This window comes from Hipposideros armiger, unplaced genomic scaffold (assembly GCF_001890085.2).
Source record: "Hipposideros armiger isolate ML-2016 unplaced genomic scaffold, ASM189008v1 scaffold_1105, whole genome shotgun sequence".
In the NCBI taxonomy this organism is placed as follows: Eukaryota; Metazoa; Chordata; class Mammalia; order Chiroptera; family Hipposideridae; genus Hipposideros; species Hipposideros armiger.
In genome coordinates, this window is record NW_017732455.1 from 4333 (window position 1) to 27633 (window position 23301).

General features: G+C 40.4%; 1 protein-coding gene and 1 long non-coding RNA gene across 2 annotated transcripts in view; one reads left to right on the forward strand and one right to left on the reverse strand.

Moving 5' to 3' along the window:
• Nucleotides 1-4246: 4246 nt before the first annotated feature.
• LOC109376343 (uncharacterized) lies at nucleotides 4247-12153 on the reverse strand (the record flags this gene model as incomplete). The annotated part of the gene is made up of 3 exons (XM_019632240.1): nucleotides 12039-12153; nucleotides 11036-11759; nucleotides 4247-4305 (listed from the first exon to the last, which is right to left on the reverse strand). Coding segments are annotated over exons 1-3 (898 nt in total), but the record flags the coding sequence as incomplete, so codon positions are not given.
• Nucleotides 12154-12254: 101 nt separating this feature from the next.
• Nucleotides 12255-23301, forward strand: part of LOC109376342 (uncharacterized) — a 332696-nt gene continuing 321649 nt past the window's right edge. The window contains exon 1 of the long non-coding RNA XR_002122723.1: nucleotides 12255-12785. This is a non-coding gene — a long non-coding RNA (uncharacterized LOC109376342). The remainder of the gene's footprint in view (nucleotides 12786-23301) is intronic.

Consider the following 23301-nt stretch of genomic DNA (forward strand, 5'->3'; position numbering starts at 1 on the left):
AATTGGGGAGAGGGACAAGCCAAGTTGTTGCCCTTCAGTCTTAGTTGTGGAGGGCACCAATCGCCATCTGGCTGCCCATCGGCAGCTCGTGGCCTCTAAGCTCAAGGTGCTGAGTTCAGTCTTAGTTGCGGGTGGGCACAGCCACCATCCCATGTGGAAATTGAACCAGCAGCCTTGTTGTTAAGAGCTCATGCACTATCCACTGAGCCATCCAGGTGGCAGCTCAGCTCAAGGTGCCGAGTTCAGTCTTAGTTGTGGGTGGACATAGCCACCATCCCATGTGGAAGTTGAACCAGCAGCCTTATTGTTAAGAGCTCATGCTGTATCTACTGAGCCATCCGAGTGGCAGCTCAGCTCAAGGTGCTGAGTTCAGTGTTAGTTGTGGGCAGGCATAGCCCACCACTGAACAGGCAGTCTTGTTGTTAGGAGCACGTGCTCTCACCAGCTGAGCCATCCTGCCACCTGTTGGCAGCTCAGCTCGGGCGCAGCATCACTGGCCCATGTGGGAATCAAACCAGCGGCCCTGTTGCTCAGAGCTCATGCTCTTAAGCTAACTCTTAACCAACTGAGCCACTTGGCCGGCCCCCATACTGGTCTTTAGATTCAAAAGGATCTCAGTTGAAATTCCAATCATCTTTTTTTTTTAGAAATTGACACTCTTGATTCTAAAACTCATATGGAAATGCAAAAACCAAGAATAGCAGATTATCTTTGAAAAAATGAACAAAGCTGAAATATTTACACAACCTGACTTTATGGTTTGTTATAAAGCCATGAGACCTAAACAGTCTGGTATTGGCATAAAGGTGGACACATAGATCAATGTAACATAATACAGAGTTCAGAAAAATGCTAACATATATAGTCAACCAATTCTTGAAAAAGTTGCAAATGTAATTTGGTGGAAAGAGGATTGATTATGTTTTCAACAAATGGTGCTGAAACAATTGCATATGTATATGCAAAAATGAACTTTGGTTCTCCTTGGTATTTATTCTATAGAAACAAAAGTATACATGCATATGAAAACTTGCCCATAAATGTTTATGAAAGCTAATTTTGTAATAGCCAAAAACTGGGGGAAAATCCATCAACATGTGAATGGATAAAAAAAGTTGTGATATATACATGCAATGAAAAACTACTCAGCCATAAAAAGGAGTGAATTGTCAGTATAAATGCACACAACATACATGACTCTCAGACACCACGTTGAGTGAGATAAGTCACAGAGAAAAAAGTGAATGCTATATGATTCTATTTCTACAAATTTTTATAAAATAATCTATAGTGATAGGAGGCAGAATGGAGTTTGCAGAGAAAGAGCAGTTTGGCAAAGGGTGGAAGGGAGATAAAGAGAAAGAGGAAAATTTTGGAGGGTATGAATATGTTCATTATCTTGATTGTGATGATTGCTTCATGGTTTCACACATACCACACACCCACACATCAAAATTATTGGGTTGTCGGAAAAGTCATGACGCATGTTTGCGGCAGATGGCACTAGTTCATTTTTGGAAGTACTAGAGTCATTCACATCTATGTTATTGCTATGTCATATGACAGCTGACAGTTCTAACTTCATTCTACAAAAAAATTTAGTGATTTGGTTGAGTTTTGGAGATTTTACAAGTTGAAGATTGAAGACCAAATTGTGCACTTTTGCCATATTTTATGTTTTACTTCCAAAGAGAGAAGAATGCACGTCAAATTTGTGAAAAGTTGCATAAAGTTTAGGGTGACAATGCTCTACAAGAACTTCAGGGCCAATGATGGTTCACAAAATTCTGTGCTGGTGATTTTGATCTCAACAACGCTCCTCAGTCAAGGAGGCCCACCGAGGTTGATGACGACAAAACAAAGGCATTGATGGAGTCAAAACCCACATTACATGACACGAGAGATTGCAGAAACATTGAACATCCATCATTCAAGTGTTCACAACCACGTGAAGAAATGGATACATAAGCAAGCTCGATATTTGGGTTCCACATGAACTCAAAGAAGTTCATTTGATGGCGTGTATAAACATCTGCAATATGCTCATTAAACATGAGGAAAACGATTTTTTTTTGAAGCGACTAATAACTGGTGATGAGAAGTGGATTGTTTACAATAATGTGGTGCACAAACGGTTTTGGTCCCGATGTGATGATTCACCTCAAACGACATCGAAAGCAGACATTCATCAGAGGAAGGTTATGCTCTCAGTGTGGTGGGATTTTAAAGGTGTCATGTTATTCGAGCTCCTACCAAGGAACCAAACAATCAATTCGAATGTGTACCATCGGCAATTGGACAGTTTGAATGAATCCATCATCCTGAAATGTCCAGAGTTTGTTAATTGTAAAGAAGTTGTGTTCCATCGTGACAACACGAGACCACACTCAAGTTTGATCACCCGTCAAAAATTATTGGAGCTTGGATGGGATGTGTTGCCACACCCACCATACTCAACTGACCTTGAGTTATCAGACTTCTACTTGTTTCGCTGTCTTCAAAATTCCTTGCGTGGTATAATGTTCAATTCAAATGAGGCTGTAAATCAGCACCTTGTTCAGTTTTTCGCAAATTAAGACAGGTCCTTCTATGAACAAGGAATTACGAAGCTCTCTGAAAGACAGCAAAAGGTTATGGAACAAAATGGGCAATATATCATTGATTGATCTTTGTTCTTTTATATAAATAAATGACCTTTGAAAAACAGACAAAATATGTCATGACTTTTCCGACAACCCAATAGTTCTCAGTATACAGATCTTTCACCCCCTTGGTTAAACTTATTCCTAAGTATTTTATTCTTTTTGATGTTATTATATATGTAATTGTTTTAAAAGGAACTCTTAAATACAAAACTTCTAGACAAAAAAAATCTGGATTATATCTTTTCTCAAAATGTGTACAATAGTATACTAATTAACTTTTTTAGTTATCAAGATATTCTGATTCTTTCTCTTGCTTTTACTATAATGCTGATATATAGTTAGCCCAGGTGTCTGTACTATATCAGCAGTCCTTAGTATATATGTGTGAACATATGTTCTTTTTTACATTTATTATTGTTGTATTTGTTCAAATTTATTTTAAACTATAAATTGTTATTCCTAACCTATTAAAACTATTTTAATAATTTTTAATCCAGTATGTGAAAAGTCACACCACTCAAATAAATTATTTTGATAATTTAATGAAACCAGAATCAGATTGTGAAGGGCTCTGCATGTCATACCTAAGGATTTATTTTTATCTTGAAGACAAGGAGGATGTACTGAAAAATTTAAAGCAGTAGAATAATATTGATAGCTTATTGTTTTAGGAATTTGATAAAACTTGGTGGCTAAATGTAGTGGATAAAGCAAAAGGAAAAGTCTCAGAATGACATCTATATTTTTGGCTTTAGTACCTGAATATATAGTGGAATGAATCAGTAGTGGGAAGACTGTGTGGAAAAGTGCTCATGCTGGATGGAAGATGGCCTATTTGGTTTGTATATACTGTGTTTGTGATATCTATACATTTCTTGCAGGTGAAGATGTTACATGTATAGAAACGCTGGTTTGAAATTCAGCAATGAACTGTCCTATTCCCTAAATTTTCTCATTCTTTGGTTTCCATGGAACTGCTGTTTTTTGTTTTTTGGGGGTTTTTTTAAGATTTTTTATTGGGGAACTGGGGAAGGGGAACAGACAAGTTGCTGTCCTTTTGTTCTTCAGTCTAGTTGTGGAGGACGTTGCTTCACTGGCCCATGTTGGTATGATCATTGCACTCTTCCTAGGTGAGGCAGATAAGTCGCCGGCTTCTGGATGGCCACTCACAGTGGCTCTTGGCAGCTCACACCAGCTGCCAGCTGCTCACACTGGCTGCCAGCCACACACGGTAGTTTATGGCAGCCCACTTCAGCAGGGGCTGCAGCCTACACCGTTGCCGGCGACTCATGGCAGCCCAGCTCCAGGTCGAGCTGCTGCTCACCATCTTAGCTGCAGACAGCAGTGTCACTGGCCCTCATGTGGGATCCGAACCGGGGCCCTGAGGCTCAGAGCTGGCATCTCAAGCCAGCTCTTAACCAATGTGCCACTTGACCAGCCCTGGAACTGCTGTTTTCGTATCATTTCTCTTCTGGGTTTCCTCCCACCTCTAATGTTGGGCTCTCCCTCTTTCACCAATGGGTACTGTATAGACTCACCAGGGTCCTGTCCAAGGCTCCTTTCTCTTCAGAGATCTCACTATAACCACTGTTCTCAGCTACCATCTTGGGTACGATGACTGCAGCTTAATAGAGGTAGTAGAAAAACTGGGGGCAGGTAACTAGGAGGAAAATTCAGATAGTAAAGTAATTGAAGTTTATAGTAGAAAATTTAAAACATCAGTTAGTTATTCACAGCATAAAATTCTAACTAGAGATCAAGGAAATAGAACTTCAAAGGATCTTTTTGTTGGGAAAATTAGACCAGCTTTATCGGAACAAAGCCAGACTGCAGTGCACAGGAGTCATACCATATTGCAATGGGTGAAAAAGTGTGGTGGAGATGACAAGACGAGGAGACAGCATATATAGATTAATGTGTAAACAAAATGACAGGGTATAAAAGAAGGGTTGAAATAGAAGCTAAATAAATTTTATTTCAGCATTTATATCTTTAATAAAACATGTTAAATAAAACATAAAGCAAAAATGTTCCTTGAAAAAGCATTTGAGGATAGCAAACTGGATTGGCCATTAAAAAGAAAAACTAGACACGATGTCTTCATATGTTCCCTCAATGTTTTTTTGTTTTGTTTTGTTTTGTTTTTGGTGTTTGTTTAGCATGAAAAATAGTTTTAAATTTATTATACCTGGTGAATGATGGGTTTTAAATTTTGGCTACAGGCTATTTATATCATACACAGTCTTCTGTTAAATTATATTAAGATATATACCAATATCACAAAATATTCTATAAGTAGTTCAAGTTAATTGAGTCCCACAAATATGTATTGATTTTCTATTTAGAGGCAATTACTATGCTAGTAGTGTGGCTAAATTGGATAGCTACAGTCTCAAAAATACCCAGATAACTCCAAACTTTTAATATACTGTGGTAAGGGCTAAGATAGTAAGTAGTGGGTGTGATGAGCCCTGGCAACACTTAATCCAATCTAATGATTCACACATGAGAAATATGAAGCAAGCCTTGAAGGAGAAATAAATATTAGTCTGTATAAAAAAGCACAGAGAGGGCCGGCCGAGTGGCGCGATGGTTAAGAACTGGCTTGGGATGCCAGAGGGCCCCGGTTTGGATCCCACATATGAGGGCCAGTGACACTGCCCTCTACAGCTAAGATGCTGAACAACAGCTCAGCCTGGAGCTGGTCTGCTGTGAGTCGCCAGCGACGGCGTAGGCTGTAGCCCCTGTGGCAGTGGTTTGCCATGGGCTACTGTGTGTAGCCAGCAGCCAGCGTGAGCAGCCAGCGGCTGCCGTGAGCGGCCGTCCAGAATCTGACGACTGATCTGCCTCACCCAGGAAGAGCGCAATGATGGTGCCAACTTGGGCCAGTGAAGCAACATCCTCCACAACTAGACTGAAGAACAAAGCAATAGCAACTTGTCTCTTTCCCTTCCCCCGATTCCCCAATAAAATCTTTTAAAAAATGCAGAGAGAGAGAGAGCATTCAAAACAGAAAGAATAGTGTGAGAAAGTTATAGATATATGTCTTCCAGAGCATGTTATATGAATGTACTCAAGCATAATGTATAAATCATGGGAGCAAAGGCTGAAGAAAGAGATACAACAAGGTCATGATAAGGAGCTAAACTTTTAAACTTTATAAGGAGCTAAAATATAGGTAAAACACTAGATTAACATGATTGGGGTTGAATTTTTAGAAGACCATTCTTACTTCAATGAAGAGGAGGCAAGACTGGGGGAAAGGAAAAAAGATAGGATAATAACGCAGAGGTGAGATGATAAAAAAACTTGATGGGGATATATAATAGAAATGGAAATATAAGAAAGGTTAAAGAACAATTCAGATGGTAAGATAAATCAACAGTATTTGGTGATGGATTAGAGTGATCGGTGAATGCAGAAGTCTAGGATAACTCACAGGACTCTGACATCGGTGACTTGAAAGATGATAGTGCCATTAATCCATATAGTATAACAGGAAAAGGAATACATTTGAATGGAGGAAAAGGGCAGAAAATGATGAGTTTAATTTGTGCCTGTTAAGTTTGGAGTAGCAGTGGAAATTCCAAGTGGATTTGTCTAGTAGGCCTTTGGATTCACAAGTATGAAACCTAGTTCAGAGGTCAAGGCTGAAGATACGTCTGGGACCACCATTTAAATGTTATGTAAAATCATAAGACAGAATGCGAATGCTTTGTTAATGCAGAAGAAACACATATGTCTTTCCCACTTATCATTAACTTTGCCCTTTCAGTTCTTTCTTCTTTCAAAACTATACTTCATTCTAATGGGATTTTACCTGTTTGACCATGTTGTGATTTAAGAAGAATGGTACTATTTTGATTTAACCAGAAAAATAGAAACTCATGAATAGGAGTTCTATCTCCATGGTTTCCAATTTCCTGTTCCTACCAAACATTACTGACTTGGCCTCATTTGAGTTATCTTCTCCAGAAGTAGATATACAGTATTTTGCAGTGTATAATGTGCTCCAGTGTATAATGCACACCCACATTTTTGGTCCAAACTTTCACGGAAAAAAATCTTTGTTTTAATTTTTTAATTCAAATTTTTATTTTACATTTAAGTACTTGTTTTTTGTATTACAAGGAATTTTAGCATTTATTTTTCAACATATTATGGTACAACAAATTTTATGTATCAAGTAATTACAAAATACAAGAACCGATACAAGGTACAAGAAATTTTATGTACCGGTAACAAATTTACGATATTTATGCATCATAGAAGGCCAAGAACTTTTCTTCGTTGCAAGTTCGTCATAAGTTCAACAAAATCAATTATCGTATTCTAGGGTATTATTTTGCATATGGACATTGTTATTGATTTCTAGAGTTACACTTTTAACTCATAAGCATAAAAAAATAATTACAATTATTTATATAAGTACGGAATTAGTACTACCCGTGTATAATGCACATTCTTATTTTTCCTTCACAAATTTGAGCAAAGAAGTATGCATTATATACTGCAAAATATGGTACCTGTTTTTGTTTTTTTATATAGCGAGGCTATCATGACACCTGCTACCAACAGTGTGACCCCAAGAGTTAGCTAAGATGTCTATGTTAGTTCCCTATAGCTGTTTTTGCTAATTACTAGAAACTTGGTGGCTTAAAGTAACATGAATTTATTATCTTACAGTTCTGGAGATTAGAAGTTTGAAATCAGTTTAACTGAGTTAAAATCAAGATGGTAACAGACTGACATTCTTTCTGAAGGCTCTAGGGGAGAATCTTTTTTAGCTTCTAAATCTTTTTTAGCCTTTTCTAGCTTCTAAAGGCTATTTGTATTCCTTTCTCATGGCTGCATTCCTCCATCTTCAAAATGCATCACTCCAACCTTTGCTTCAATCATCTCATGCCTTTGACATCAGGCATATTGGGTAATTCAGGATAACATTCCCATCCCAAGATCCTTAACTTAATCACACTTGCAAATTGTCCTGTAACATAACATTCACTGGTTCAAGGATTAGGATATGGACATCTTTCTTCAGCTATCACACACCATGATTATAAATGAACACAACAGGGCCAGCGAGTGGCGCGATGGTTAAGAACTGGCTTGGGACGCCAGAGGGCCCCGGTTCAGAGCTCACATATGAGGGCCAGTGACACTGCCCTCCACAGCTAAGATGCTGAACAACAGCTCAACCTGGATCTGGGCTGCCATGAGTCGCCGGCAACAGTGTAGGCTGCAGCCCCTGTGGCAGTGGGTTGCCATGGGCTACCATGTGTAGCCAGTAGCCACGGTGAGCAGCCGTCCAGAAGCCGGCGACCGACCTGCCTCATGCAGGAAGAGCTCAATGATCATACCAACATGGGCCAGTGAAGCAACGTCCTCCACAACTAGATTGAAGAATGAAACAACAGCAACTTGTCTGTTCCCCTTCCCCCAATTCCCCAGCACTGTTCCCATCCCCCCAATTCCCCAATTTAAAAAAAAATTTAAAAAGAAAATAAAAATGAACACAACAGCTAGCCCTGGCTTATAGTAGTGGTTATAAGCACTATGCTTATATAAATAAGGTAACCGGCCATATATACAGAGGGTCCCCACAAAAATAAATGCACATTTTAAGAAAGGAAAAAACTATTAAAATTACACTGAAGGTAACCACTTTGAGCACCTCTTGTAATTGCAGATATCAATTGTGACTTGTATTCATCTTTTGTTATTGGTATGTATTGAGTATTACAATTTTAATACAGTTTTTTCCTTTCTTAAAACGTGTATACATTGTTTTGGTACCCTCAGTATATTTAAACAGCTTTCCTTAACTAAAAACAAGCATTTTTATAATAATAATTACAAAAAAGTGCTATCAGTTTTACTTGCACAATATCACTGTTTATTTCCAAATAACTCTAATTATAATGTAAATTTCATAGCCAGTCAATATAACAGACATTTATCTTTTTTTTTTTTTACTTCAGCATCATATTCTCTTTCCTCATAGCTCCTTGAACTTGTTTTTGAGGAATTACCTATCTCCAATGTGTACTTTTGGAAGGGTGATAAATTCAGGTTCCTGCCTTTCATTCTGGAAGTTGAAAAACCAAATGTTTCCTCTCACTATGCTGGTACAGTTTGAAGTTTGACCAGTCAAATGCTCTACTACCCTATGATGAATCTTTTTTTTTTTTTTAAGATTTTTACTGGGGAATTAGGGGGATGGGAACAGTGTTGGGAAATTGGGGGAAGGGGAACAGACAAGTTGCTGTCGTTCTGTACTTCAATCTAGTTGTGGAGGATGTTGCTTCACTGGCCCAAGTTGGCACCATCATTGCACTCTTCCCAGGCAAGGCAGATCAGTCGCCGGCTTCTGGACCACGGCTCACTGCGGCTGCTGGCTGCTGTCTACATACAGTAGCCCATGGCAACCCACTGCCACAGGGGCTGCAGCCTACGTAGTCCCGGTTACTCAACAGCAGCCCAGCTCGAGGTTGAGCTGTTGTTCAGCATCTTAGCTGTGGAGGGCAGTGTCACTGGCCCGCATATGTGGGATCCGAACTGGGGCCCTCTGGCATCCCAAGCCAGTTCTTAACCATCGTGCCACTCGGCTGGCCCCTTATGACGAATCTAGATCCAGTAATGTGAGGTTAGGAGTTAACAGTTGGCATTTATTCATGTTGACTAACGAGCACCAAACCAAACTATTTCTGTCTTTCCAGCTCCCTAGTCATCTTGTACTACCTCAAATCCTGCCTGTTTCCAAGACTGCTTTCCAGCCCTCCCTTCAATTATGGAAGCTTTCCGTATCTTACCAATAAATTACTTTCTCTTAAGTTTGCCAAATTTGGTTTCTGTTACTTACAGTCAGAAAACCCTAATAATCATAGTGTTATATAGTTATGATTGATGCTGGGTTAAACTACCATAAGAATGTTGTATGCAAATTTATTGTTTGCTTCAAGTAATTTTATTTACCTAAGTCACCTAATTTGAGTTAAGAACTGACAATTATATTAGTCTTCTTATTTACATGACCTCATTAAAAATCTATGGATTAAACATTTACAAATCTGGAAAGGCAAAGTAGTTGCTTTTTCTAGATTATGAAGGCATTTTTCCTATATCAGTACTTTACCTTTTCATAGGACGTTATTAAAAGCATAAGTGCTCCTACATAGTCATTCTTGAGTTGGCTGGGGATATTTTTTAGAGTTTTGTTCAAGCATTGGTGATCATGGTACTACAACGCTGAGGATTTACTTTTGTTTCTTTGAGTGTCTAGTGGTTTAAAGATTTTTTTTTCCCTCTTCAATGGAAAATCACTCAGTAAAATTGCGGAAAAGCGATTATTTATCTGAGTCATATTTTTATGGAAACTGTTTTTCACTTCCCTGCATTTTAAGAACTGTTTTATTTAAAAAGGATATTCTATTAATATTTATAATTAGATATCACACAAAGCAGATGCTAAATCTTATGCTATAACTCTATGGGTACAATTACATAAAGAAGATTATATGCTCTCTGGCGTAATGTTCTCTCTGGGAGCTGTAGCACAAAGAACATTCTCCAAGAAGATACCCATTCTTTTTTGAGTAGAGGGAAACAGGAAGATGGTGGTTAACCACGATTATTTTAACTATTATCATCCAGTACATTAGTACTTAAAGGGGTAGAGAAGGAGCGCAACGGATACTAGTGTTTTCCACTTTGACCCATATCTCAGTTCACCTATCCATACCATTTATCTGTTGTTACTTTGAAGCCATGTAGATTCTTCCTATTTTCGGAGTACCCAAGGTTTTACTGTACTTAGAGGTGAGGACCTCAGCGTATGTGAATGAGACTTGCTTCCAAATGCACATGGAGTAGATCCTGGGGAGTTTGCTGATGTCAGAGGACAGGAGAAAAGAGGATTCGTTTTGCCGATTACCTTTGGGCTACACCAAGAGGAACCGGTGGAATATATATAATGTCATCAAATCCACACATCCTTCCAAGAGCTGCTGTTGTATAGATGGGGAGACGGAGGCTCTGAGGAATAACTGGGTTTGAACTTGAGGAAAGTAATGGCACTGGGTTTGAACGTCGGACCTTGTGAGTCTAGACTCTTTTCCACTGCCCTGTTTCCTCTGTGGCGAGTACCTCTTCAAATATTTTGCTAGAGACCCTGAGGATGGAGAAGGGAGGACAGCAAACCCTCCTCTACCCGCCAACATGACCTCCTGTAATAGAAATTGCTATGAGTTCCTAATCCCCTCCCTTGAAAAGGCAAGGTTAAGAACAGCTGCTGGCAAGAGTGTAGGGGAAGGTTGAATTCTCCTGAGACGCTGTGCAAGGGAACGGATGGGGCACGCCCACTCACGGGTGGCCGCCTCTCGGTTCCTTACCATGGATGAGGGGCTTTCTCCTGCGCTCGGTGTGAGAGCCCTTGCCACCACGAAGGCTGAGCGGGCAGAACGCACAGGCCAGGAGCACGGTGTGGGCGACGCCGGCGCCTCCCGGCGGCCTCGGCGCACGTGCTGAGCCGGGGCCGGGGTGAGTGGCCTCGCGGTAGCAGCTGGAGCCCCTGGCTCCCGGCCGCGGCCGCCGCCCACCCGCCGGCTCCGGTGGTTGGGCGGAGGAAGCGCGGGACTCCTCCTCCCCACCGTATTAACATGCACCCGGAGGCGGGTGGCCGGCCCAGCTTCGCCGCCCCAGCCCGCCGCCGCGTCCCGGCGCTCAGCCTCGGCGCCAGCGGGGAGCGCAGCGCTCTGGGCGCCGCGATCCCGAGGACACGGCCTCCTCGACACCTCCGGCTCCGGCGAATCGGCAGCGTCGGCGGCGGAAGCCACCGCAGCCGCCTCGGCTCTTCTCCCGAGTCCTTCTCCGTCCGCCACTGAGAGCCCGTCCTGACCACGAAAACACCCTCTAGTCCTCCCCCTGAGGCTCGTGGGACCGACTGACCGACGCAGGGACCAAGGGCCGGACTGCGGGCAGCGGCAAGGTAACGCCGTGCTGCGCGGTGGGGTTGGGGCGTGCGAGCGTGGCGGCGGCCACCGGAGCCCGGGCCACCGCCACGCCGGGGGCGCGCCGCGCTCGGTGGCTCTTGCCCGCCGCTTGGTCGTCGTTTGTCTGGTCAGCGGAGGGACTGTAGGCTGGGCTCTTGGCCGCGGGCCCGCGCGACCCTTTCTCCCTCGCCTTCCGCCGCCTGGGGCGTACTCCCGGGCGCTGACCCTTGAGGGTCCCCGGAACCCCGGGCCGGCGAGCCCCTCTCCGGGCGTGCGTTCCTTTCCTCTCTTTTTGGGGCCCCGTGGAGGGGATGGATTTCTAATCGCTACAGGGTCCTGTAAGGAGGAGAGGTTAACACCAGTCCGGATCATCTCCATCTGCCAAATTCATTCCACATCCTACCCAACCCCTGATGCACCTTGCGGGGTAAGAGGGGGCTGCTCACTGTAGGGGGTTTCTCCACCGACTCCTGGGTCGTTTCCAAAGCAAGTTGTTGCACTTGCGTTTTAGGTGACATTTTGGCAAATGTTGCGGTGAGCCTCCTCCGTGTGTGTGTGTGCGCGCGCGCGCGCGCTTCGTAAGAGAAAAAGCCAGAGAAGCAGAGGCACAAAGAGACAGAGGCACAGGGAGAGAGACGGGAGATACAGCGAGCGAGATACAGACAGAGGACGGGGTCCAAGGGGGAGGTCACTGGAAAGTTGCCCCCGCCCGCTGCCGAGGCCGGTATTCATGGACTTGAATGAGCAGCGCTGGAGCCTAGACCAAACAGGGACCTCTCCTTGGGGCTGGGAAAGATAACAAATTGCACTTTCATTGAAGGGCATTTGCAGCTGCGGGAGGGACCTTCGTAGGGCCGCGCCGGGATGAAGACCCTGCATTCAGAAGTCGGGCTGCTGCGCTCTTCTCGCCAGGCGAGCGGTCCCTGCTTCGCCGGTTGGCTCCAGGGCACTGTGGGAAGGGGCAGCCCGGCGCTCGGGTGCCCGAGACACATTTAGTGCCTGTGTCTGAGCGCCGCTCCCGCCCCCCAGCTTCTGGGCTCGCCTCTCTCCTGGCCAGTAGCGCTGTGGAATTTTCTGTTTGAGAAGCGGAAGGCGTGCGGAGGGGCAAGGGCTGGAGGTGGCGAGACAGCCGGGACAGAGACGCCAGTGGGTGAGATGTGATTTCTTTTATGGACTCAGGCGAGACCGTACACTCCTGACACAGTGAGCCTGTCTCCGGGGCGTGAGAGATCAGTGCTCCCTGTCTTCCCTGGCATAACACGTGAATTGATGGAATTACAAGATGAAAGACATATAATAAAAGTAACAAGGGCAGATCTTTAGCTTTGAGAGTTCACGAATGGCTCTCCAAAGTGCTGATGGAGCAATCTGAGTTGTAGTCAGACCCTGGGATGAGATATGCTTAGAACTAGGAAAGCGGTTTTTGGACTGAATGCGAACATCTTGTAAATTATTTTTACCAGGAAGGAGCTAACAGCCTTTTGACTATTATTTATAGCAGAATTTCAGTTTCAGGAAACAACTTTCACTGGCCTATCTAATTTTGCGTATGTAGAAATGCATGAAGGCAAGATATAAGTACTTTAATTTAGCTAATGTCATAAAGGATAACGTTTTCTTTGCTTAAAAAAAATTCAGTGCCATATTGAATATATCAATGCAAAATATATAAAATTTAAATGTTTAGGTTGTAAAAGTTACTCTTGCTTCAGAAAAATTTATATTCTGTTACAAAATAGGAAAGTTCATAGGAATCTGGTGTTCATAGTTTTGTTATTAATTTCCTTAAAATTTATTAGTTCGATTTAAAATTGCCATAGGGAAGTCACTGCCTTGAAATATTTCTGGTTCCAGATCTAAAATTCTATGACTATCAAAAAAAATCGACTTATTTAAGAAAAAGTATTGGTTACTTTCTATGAAAAAAAACTTGAACATATTTGCAAATATATGGTATTAAAAATTTTTTACATGTCTCTCTATATATTTCCATTGTAAGATTAGTTTGCCAAATAAAATATTTTGTCTCAAAGATTATAGGCAATATAAATATTGGCAACTTGATCAGGTTAACAGTCTTTACAAAAATTTTGAAGTAGTTTTCTGACAAAACTCTTTAAATTACACAGGAACAATTGTGCTTTTGTGGGGAATATTGAGTACATAAATTTTCCTTATGGGAAATTTTCATGGTTCAGCATCTTAACTGTCTCCTTCAATATAAACTTTGTCCTGCCAGGACAAAAACCTTGATAAAGCATAGCAGTGATCGTTGAAATCAAGACTTGTCTCTCAAAATATTGTGGAGACCATATAAAGAAATTGCCTAAAACTAAATGCTCTTCTACTTTCTAAATCCTTCTAAGCTTAAGTGTCCCATTGAATCATACTTTGAAATACAAATTGCATATATTTTTATTTAACTTGATTAGATGTGTATGCCTTTATTCCATGTAATCATCTAGATTGATTATTTTTTTAAAATACAAAATTAAAACTGGGAAGAGGGGAACTGAAGTTTTGCTAGCTACTCATTTAGAGATATGTAGCATAGTAGTAGTTTCAGCTACAACTTGAGACATGTGCCACATTCTTTGAATAGCAATTTCTGGAAACAAAGAATTCAGTGTTATGATTTTGATTTTTCTATTTCAAATACAGAAAAAATAGTAAAATGCTATGTAAATATATATTTTCATAGTGACATTTCTATAATAGGCTCAAATTCACATTATGGTGTCTTCTTGGTCATTCCCATAAATTGTTCCACCTTTTATCAGAGCAACTCTGCTCCATGCAGAAGGATTTGTTTCCTCTTAGGAAGCATTCAGTTGGAGATTAAAGATTTGAAGATATGAAGATTTCATCTCTATAGAAACCACACTTGCCTTTTCTTGCTTAATTTAAGGAAATGATATACTTGTAAGTTCTTTTGTTTTTTTTTCTCTTTTCTTTTCATAATTATTTTCCCTGGCTAAAGGAGCACTATTAAAGCAGGAAGGCTGAAAGAAAGGACTTGAGAAATCTGAACACTTTTTTCCATCCTCGCCTCCCACACTTACAATCTAGGCCTTATGTTTGTGGTATGTTGCTCTCTTTGAACATTTTATTTTAAAGAAACACAATCACAAAGCCCTTTTCCAGCATTCTAAAAATCTTTGTGCTGATGAGACACTTGAAGGTTCAAAAGCACCCCATGTCTTAGGCTGCCTCATTTATTTCCAGAAGATCAAAAGCGCTTGTAATTCTCCATTTAAAAAACAAAACAAACAAACAAAAAACAATAATTTCAGTGGCCCCCAAATGTCTTTCTTCTTTTTTTTTATCGTGGGGAATTTGCAGATTGAATCTTGTTACTGCCCTTTGAAGGTCATTTTCTCCAGATGTGTAGTCTATCAGAAATTTCCAAAGATGCTGTTCCTAGAATGATCAAACAGTTTCTACAACAAAGGAGAATTAAGAACTAATCTTCAGTCATTCACTTTAATTTATTAAAACACCAAATGACGACTCATTTTATGAGATACCAGGTACCAGCTTCTTTTCTTTCAACACATACCTATTTGGCTTATGCAAAATATACATTATATATATAAATAAACACACACACACACTACTTTTCTTGTAACCCTGCAACACTCAAACCTGCAGAGCAAAACGTGGCTGAGAACAGGAAAACTGGGATGGGGCTATAAGGAGGTTAAGAAGGTGAATGACTTCCCTTTGAGGTCTTTCTTCCTTTCTCTGGTTACACAGAGGTTGGTATTGTATGAGATGTGTTGAGCCATCAATTTTACATCCTTCACTCTAGTTGATGGTAGGGACTAGACAATTGGTGTACAGGTTGAGAAACTAGAAATTTTCTCTGTCTTTATTGACTTAAGGTTTCTCCTGGTTGGTGTTTATTTTCTTCTACCTGTAGGAGTTGATGATTACTGGGTAACAAGTAACATCCCACTTCAGAAGACCAGCTCACACATAGAAAGCCCTCTGGGTGTATAGCTATAGATCTTTTGCCCAGATTCTTGGGACTTTTCTTGAGTAGATAAGAACCAACATAGCTGGGTTATGATTGCCCCACTTGGGGTTGTTGTGAACTAACTAGCTGTCAATGTTCTGGATCTGCTGGGAAGACACAAACCCACTGTCCTCCTGGTAATTGTGCAAAACTAAACCGTTCATTTTCATATTCAGTTATCACAGTTTGCTCATCTGTTGTCATTGACTATTTCTATATCGCCTCTCAATGTTTTCTTATCAGATTTGTAAGCAACAACACAAAAGGAAGCATGAAGACTGTGATTTGGCAGTGTATTAGCTGCCCCAACCCTGCCAGGTTTTCTTAGTATTCAGCAGAGGTCGTATTGAAGCTGTGGATAAGCAATTAGGGGAGGAGGATTTGTGTTGGGACTTGCTTATCTCCCTAGTTTGTGCATCCCAGCCTGCACCTCGAGGGCTCAGAGACATTTAAATGGCTCTCACAGGCGGCTTTTGGGAAGGTCTCTCTCTCGCTGGGCGCATATCCAACTCTGCTGCTTTTCTCCGTGACATGTTTTTGGCTAATTTGAAAACATCTGCTAGAGTAACTTCCCTTTTAATTCTACTAGAGAATGGTTATGAGTATATGATAGGAGAACAGGCATTAACACTCACTCTAACCTCATGATTATAACCTTTCCTAGGAGACCCTTTCTTTCTTGGTTTCAATTTCAGTGGAAACGCAGTGTGAAGCTATTTCTGGACTAGAAATTTCCTGGCTAGATAGCACTAAGATTTCTTTACAAAAAACATGCTGCAGTTTCAGAGGAAAATGGCATTGTAATCTCAGACTTTGCAAACAACTATTCTTTGATATGATTCATCACACTACTCTAGCAAAAAGACAAGACACAGTCACTGCTTTTGAAGCTTTTGAAGCTACTTTCTTAGACATTAACCCAGAAGGCAAAGGAACTTCTTTCATTCTATCAAATAGTGATGCACTTTTACATTTAGAGCACAGAAGAGGCAGCAGGGAAACCTTGGAGTGGTAACACATTTCGAAGTTTATTGTGTGGACCCTGGCCTAGGCAATTCAGATAAGACTCACTTGACTATAGCGTCTATACAGCTGGATAAGCTGTCTTTCCTCTGCTCTCCATGGAACACTGTTTCTTAATGTTATTTCCTCTTTCCTGAACCTCAGCTGAAAGTCATTTAGTCAGTAGAGCCCACCAGTTGAATGTAATTTTAGTGCTTTATACTTTTTTTAAGTGATCCCTTTATAGTAAATAATGAGTTGAGTTTTGTGATTACCCAGTCGACTGTCTTCCCCCACTGAACTGTGCATTCCATGAAATCAAGAACTAAATATAGCATGTTCACCAAATATCACCAATGCCTAGCACAACACCTGCTACTTAATAAGTGGTCAGTAAACACTGGATGAGAGAATGAATAAGTAAACAAATGAGTGAATGGTCTGACTCTGTAAGGACCATAACTCTGAGAATAGTATGTGGCTTTTGCATGGCCCTTCTTGCAGCCTCAAACCCTACCTTCTTTTGTCTTAATTATACTCTGATAATACCTGGTAGACACAGGGCTGAAATAAAATAAGGATTAAAAAAAGACTCCTGTCCCTTCCTTTTTCTCCTCCTTCTTACTCAAAATAAACATATTGATAGCTTAGCCACTCCACCTGCCTGTATATGGAATTTATCCCCATCTTTCAAGGCTTAGCACAACTCCTTTCTCACCCTTCACCCTGTAGGATTTAGCGTTCCATCCTGTGCCTCCATTGAATCTGATTCATATTTATATCTTGGTTTTGTATTTCATTTTTTGTTTCTGTGCCTGTCTACCTCCATGATACCATAAGCTCAAGGGATAACAGATGGTGGCTAGAATTGCATTTGTGTATGGAAGGGTTACAACTGTTCATTGAGAATTGAAAGATCACAGGTATAAGAGACAAATGTAGTAGGAAGGGGTGGTGGTGACAACCGACTTTCATGCTTGAGGCTGACTTCAGTTTAGGTACTTAGAACCTATGTGGGGTGGCTGTCATTCATAGGGCATATTGAAACCTATCATTTAAAATCATATAAAATCATAGCCTTCTAGGTGTTTCCATGATTTCTTATACAAGTTTCTGGCCAGGCATATAGCACATTGTATCTTATTCTGTGCTTCTGAAATACTTGAATGATATGGTGAAGTTGGTCAGCTTCGTGGCTATGCTAAACTGCCACTTGCCACTCTGCTTTAGATGCTAGATCTACTGTTCACCCTTAAATGACCTGTGAGGAAAGGTAAGATGCAACATGGACAGAGCCCATGTTTTTCAAACTATGATACATAATAATTTCTTTAGATCTGCCTTTTTTGACAATTTAAAATATTCTACTTTAAGTATCCTAAGAGATCTAGATGATAGATGTTAGATATTTGGCATGTATGTAGCCTTTCCAAGTATTAGCAAACACACCAACAAAAATTATAATATCTCCAATGTAGTCTTTAGTGTGGAGAGTACAGAAGTGCAAAATATTGTTCAAATCATTGGGCAGCTTAAAATCTAATACAAAAGATATGATTAAGATGTAACCTTAAGAAGTAATTTGTAAGAATGTGTTACAAAATAAAATTAAGGCTCAAATATCTGGGACAAATCATACTTTTCTTGGGCTTTTATGGCGGAGCAGAGCTCAACAAAGAATGACATTATTGTGAAATGCTTCCTACAGAGGAAGGTCTTGAGCTGGACTTACATGGTTGAGTATGAGTTACATGGAAGAAGGGTTGGCTTTTAAGATAAGGCAAAATATTGTTTACAAAAATATGGAGATGCAAACCAACTTGGCATATTCCTGGTTCAGGAACATGGTCTTCTGCTCTAGCTCCTGTAGTGCATTTTACTTAGATTTAGAGATGAATTTGATTGAGAAGGATGAAGATATGCTTTGGAGGATTTTAATCACTATACAAAAATGTTTAGAATGGATAGGAACTTTAAGAATTTTGAATAGACAGTGACATGAAGAAGTGGCCTCTTGGACTGATGGAAGTAGATTAGTCTACTACTAGATTGGGACAGAGAGAAGCATTAGGAAGTCGTTGCGCTACTTGAGGCATAAATGATGAGAACCAGGTCTAGGGAGGTAGGAATGGGAGAAAAGAAGACATGAAATATTTTGAAACTTTTTTAAGTAATACTTGACTCTTGCCTTTCTCTTTTACCTGATATCTATGTCAGAAACTATTTTTCAATTTTTTATTATTAATTAAAAATTATTGTGAAATATATTAGTAACCTCAAAAACTAAGTAATATTATATACAACCTATGTACCCACCCCAAAGATTATGAAATAAGTAATTGCACACACTGTTAATATTCCAAGTGTACTCTCCCTCCAAGCATATCTCTCCTCAGGAGTACTTACCCTATATACTGAATTTTGTGTGTATCATTCCCATGCATTTACTTATACTTTGCTATGTATGTATCTGTACCTAAGCAATATAGTCTTATTTTGCTTTTTGTTGTTTTTTGACTATATAAACAGTAACCTGCTCTTTGCAGTCTTCTTTTCCATATTTTAATTGATTAGTATTTTGTTCATATATGTAGATTTCATTTACTCATTTTTACTGTGATATGGTAACCCATGGAATAATATATTGTGATTAATGTCTCAATCTTCTGTTAATGGATATTCAAGGTATTTCCCAGGAAGGCTGCTATGAACATTCATGTGTACATCTCCTTGTGCTAACAAAAAGGAGTCTTTCCGTAGGATATCTCCTTAGAGGTGAAATTGTATGAGGGAGGGATTTGTATGTTAACATTTAGCAGGTATTGCTAAATTACCAAAAAGGGTTGTGCCTATTTATACTCCCACCAGCAATCTATAAGAACTCCTTTTGTTCTATAGTCTTACCAACTCTTGGTGATACATTTTATTTTTTGCCAATTGTATGGATATGAAGTGATATCTCCTTGTAGTTTTAATGTGTTGTTCCCTAAGTGCTAGTAACAGTTGACCATTTTGTCCTCTCTTAATATTCAGGTTTCTGTGGAATGCTTACTTATACATGCTGTCCACTTTCCTACTGCTTTTTAAAAAAAACTCATTGATTTATCAGAGCTATTTATATATTCTAGATACCAGAGTTTTTCCTGTAATATGCATTTTAATGATCTCCTCCCAACTGGTGACTTGTCTTTTCATTTTTATGATGTCTTTGGGTGAAAAGATTATTTTTAAAATTTAAAAATACGTGCATTTTTAATTTACTTTTTTATTATTGAGGTATACATGTAATTAGACATATTATATTATAAAAGATGCATTTTTGATTCTTTTCTTTATGGTATCGATAAGATAGCTTGTTTAAGAAATCTTTTCCAATTCTGAAGTGATAAAGTTATCCTTTCGTATTTTATAAACTATCAAAGTTTTATTTTCACATTTGGTTCTTCAAGACTTTCTTATCGATGGTTATTTTATAAAGCCTTTCATTACAGTCCAAATTTGAGCAAAATACATAACTTCTTTTGGTTAATTTCTTTCATATTCAGTTAGAATTTGTAGCAATGTACTCTATGAATTCTGCTGTAGCCACTCCACTTCAAGTCTTCATCGTTTTATGCCTGAAGTACACAGAAGGCTGTTAATGGAACTTCTTGCCTCCAGGGCCACCTTCTTCTGATTAAACTTACAACTAGATTTACTTTTCTGAAGAACTGCCAAAGTCATTGTGAGACTCCTCAAACATGGTCCTTGAGGCCATGAGGGCAGCAATCCTATCCATTTTTATTCCGCTGGATTCCCTAGATCCACGCATCTACCTGGACCGTGGTTGGCTTTCAGACATGGGTATGACTGGGACATAGGCATGAAGGCACCTCTGGCTCCTGTGGTTGCTCAGCTCCATTTTGTAATTAGTCCCCTGTAGCAAACCTCTCCTCCAAAACAGCCCTGTTTGTCAGGACTGTGCTGTTCTGGCCCTTCCTTTTTCTTCCTTTGTTTCTTTTCTCTTCATGTGTTTAAATTTTTATCTCTTTGAATTGCTAACAGCAGATTCTCCTGGGGCTCTGGCAGGATGAGTCAGGGACCTTTCCCCCCTTCACGTCCTTCTATACTACTTGAGTGTTTTATCATGAGCAAGGATCTCTTTTAAAATCCTTGTTTCAAAGCCTTCTCCATCTCCAAGTCAAATCTCACCTCTCACGTGAAGATTTTATGATTACTCTAGCCCAGAATAAACTCTCCTCTGAATTCCAGTTGCATTTTTCTGGAGCATTTATTTTATGGTTCACATTTTAAACATTTTATGTGAATAATCCTAGATTTTAAGCTCCTTTAAGTGATGAATTGGCTTGTGTGCTTTTGTATCTCTCCTTGGCCTAAACCCAGTAGCCAGCAGGGTGATATTTTTAATGGGTAGCAGCTGCTTTCTTGATGATTGGTAATTAGTTATTGAAGATGGCATACACTGAGTGGAAATTTGGAGTGTGAAGACATTGGGAATTGTGACATTAGTGGAATATATAAGGGTTTGGGATAAGGAGCTAATTTGTAGTGAAAAAAAATGAGCTTCATTTTGGTTATATTGATTTTTGAGATGATACTGGACATGGTCCACTAGCAACTTGGGAAACAATAAACCTGAGTTTTATGAAATGATAAAATTTGAAGTGTTGTTTAGGACATTATCTGCTGTAAAATGATTTGTAGATTCATAATACTATCAGCTGTTTGTTTCTGTGCTCCAGACAGGAATGTTATCCACTCCCCCAGCCCTCCCCTGGCTGCCCCAATACTGATTCTGCTGTACTGAGTCATTTAAGCTAGTTGATTTTGGGCAAGTAAATGAATTTTTTGAGCCCAGTTTTCTCATCTGAAAAAGGAAGATAATTAAACTGACATCAGGATTTTTTTTTTTAATTGGGGAGTTGGGGGGATGGGAACAGCGGTGGGGAATTGGGGGAATGGGAACAGACAAGTTGCTGTCCTTCTGTTCTTCAGTCTAGTTGTGGAGGATGTTGCTTCACTGGCCCAAGTTGGCACCATCATTGCGCTCTTCCCAGGTGAGGCAGATCAGTTGCCGGCTTCTGGACGGCCGCTCACGCTGGCTGCTGGCCGCTCACGCTGGCTGCTGGCTACACACGGTAGCCCATGGCAACCCACTGCAGCAGGGGCTGCAGCCTACACTGTTGCCGGCAACTCATGGCAGCCCAGATCCAGGTTGAGCTGTTGTTCAGCATCTTAGCTGTGGAGGGCAGTGTCACTGGTCCTCATATGTGGGATCCGAACCGGGGTCCTCTGGCGTCCCAAGCCAGTTCTTAACCATCGCGCCACTCGGCCAGCCCCATATCAGGATTTTTGAAAGGATTAAATGAGCCAAGCTATGTAAAGTATCTAGTATCTAGTTCATTGGTGGTCTCATGTTGGGCAATTAATAAGTGCTATTATTCACAATATATTTTACCTGTAAGAGCTAATCTGCCAACTATTTTTTACATCAAAGTAGTACCAAGTAAAAAATTTGAAAATTACTTGTCATGAAGTATTTTTCTTCTCCTATTGAAAATTCCTGGATCTTATTTCATTTTTCTTTATTATATGATAACAGTGACAGCAATTCACAAATAAGTTCAATGTTAGTTAGTATTTATTGGGCACTTTGGTCTTTGAGCTTTTGCAGGGTACCACTTTCAGTATTGCCTGTAGGCTCCATGGTCTACATTTAAAGGGAAAGAAGCCCACAATCCCTATAGCCCAGCCCTGTGTGACGTGATACCATATGCTGTGAGGAGACTACAAAAGAAATCAAAGTCATGTCTTTCTCCCCAAGGAACATTTAATTGTGAAACAATTAATGCATCTAAAACAGCATTCAAAATGTAAAGTTTAATTTACTCTCAGCAGAATGAATATTTATTAATGCAAGATGGGATATGGAAAAAATCCAGAGAGTAGCCAGAAAGAGGCAGTTATGCTTGATCCTAATGGAGCAACATCTCCTAACGGTCATGGTGAGCCCAGAGGTAGTTGTACAGTGGCAGGTGGAGCGCACAAGAATTCTGATTGCTTCCACCTTCTCTGCTCTGTGGGGCTTATCTTCTGCCTCCAAGTCATGTGTCTTCTGTCAGCTCACCATTTCTTTCTTAGAAAGCACTGAGAAGATAAAAACCAATACAAAACAGAATGAGAACTTTATTGGTTGATATAGGTGAGAAAATTTCATTGGTTTTTCATTAAAGGAACAGTTTCTGGGCAGTTATATCCAGATTATTTCGGTTTTGTATCTGTTCTAGTAACACAATATTTCATATTTTGTGATTTAGGTTTAAAACCCAATAGAACCAAATAGAAAATAGTTTTTCTCATGTCTTTATTTTTTCAGGAATTCCTTTTGTGTAGAAATGTTGGCACACATAATGTGGGTTGAGATGCTCCAAAGAGAACTGATGAAAACTCATCTGAAAAATGTGATTTAAGGGCCGGCCGAGTGGCGCGTTGGTTGAGTTGGCTTGGGACACCAACTTTGAGCAGCAGGGCTCCAGTTCAGATCCCCCATTAGGGCCAGTGACACTGCGCCCTCTACAGCTAAGATGGTGAACAACAGCTCGACCTGGAGCTGGGCTGCCGTGAGTCACTGGCGACAGCGTAGGCT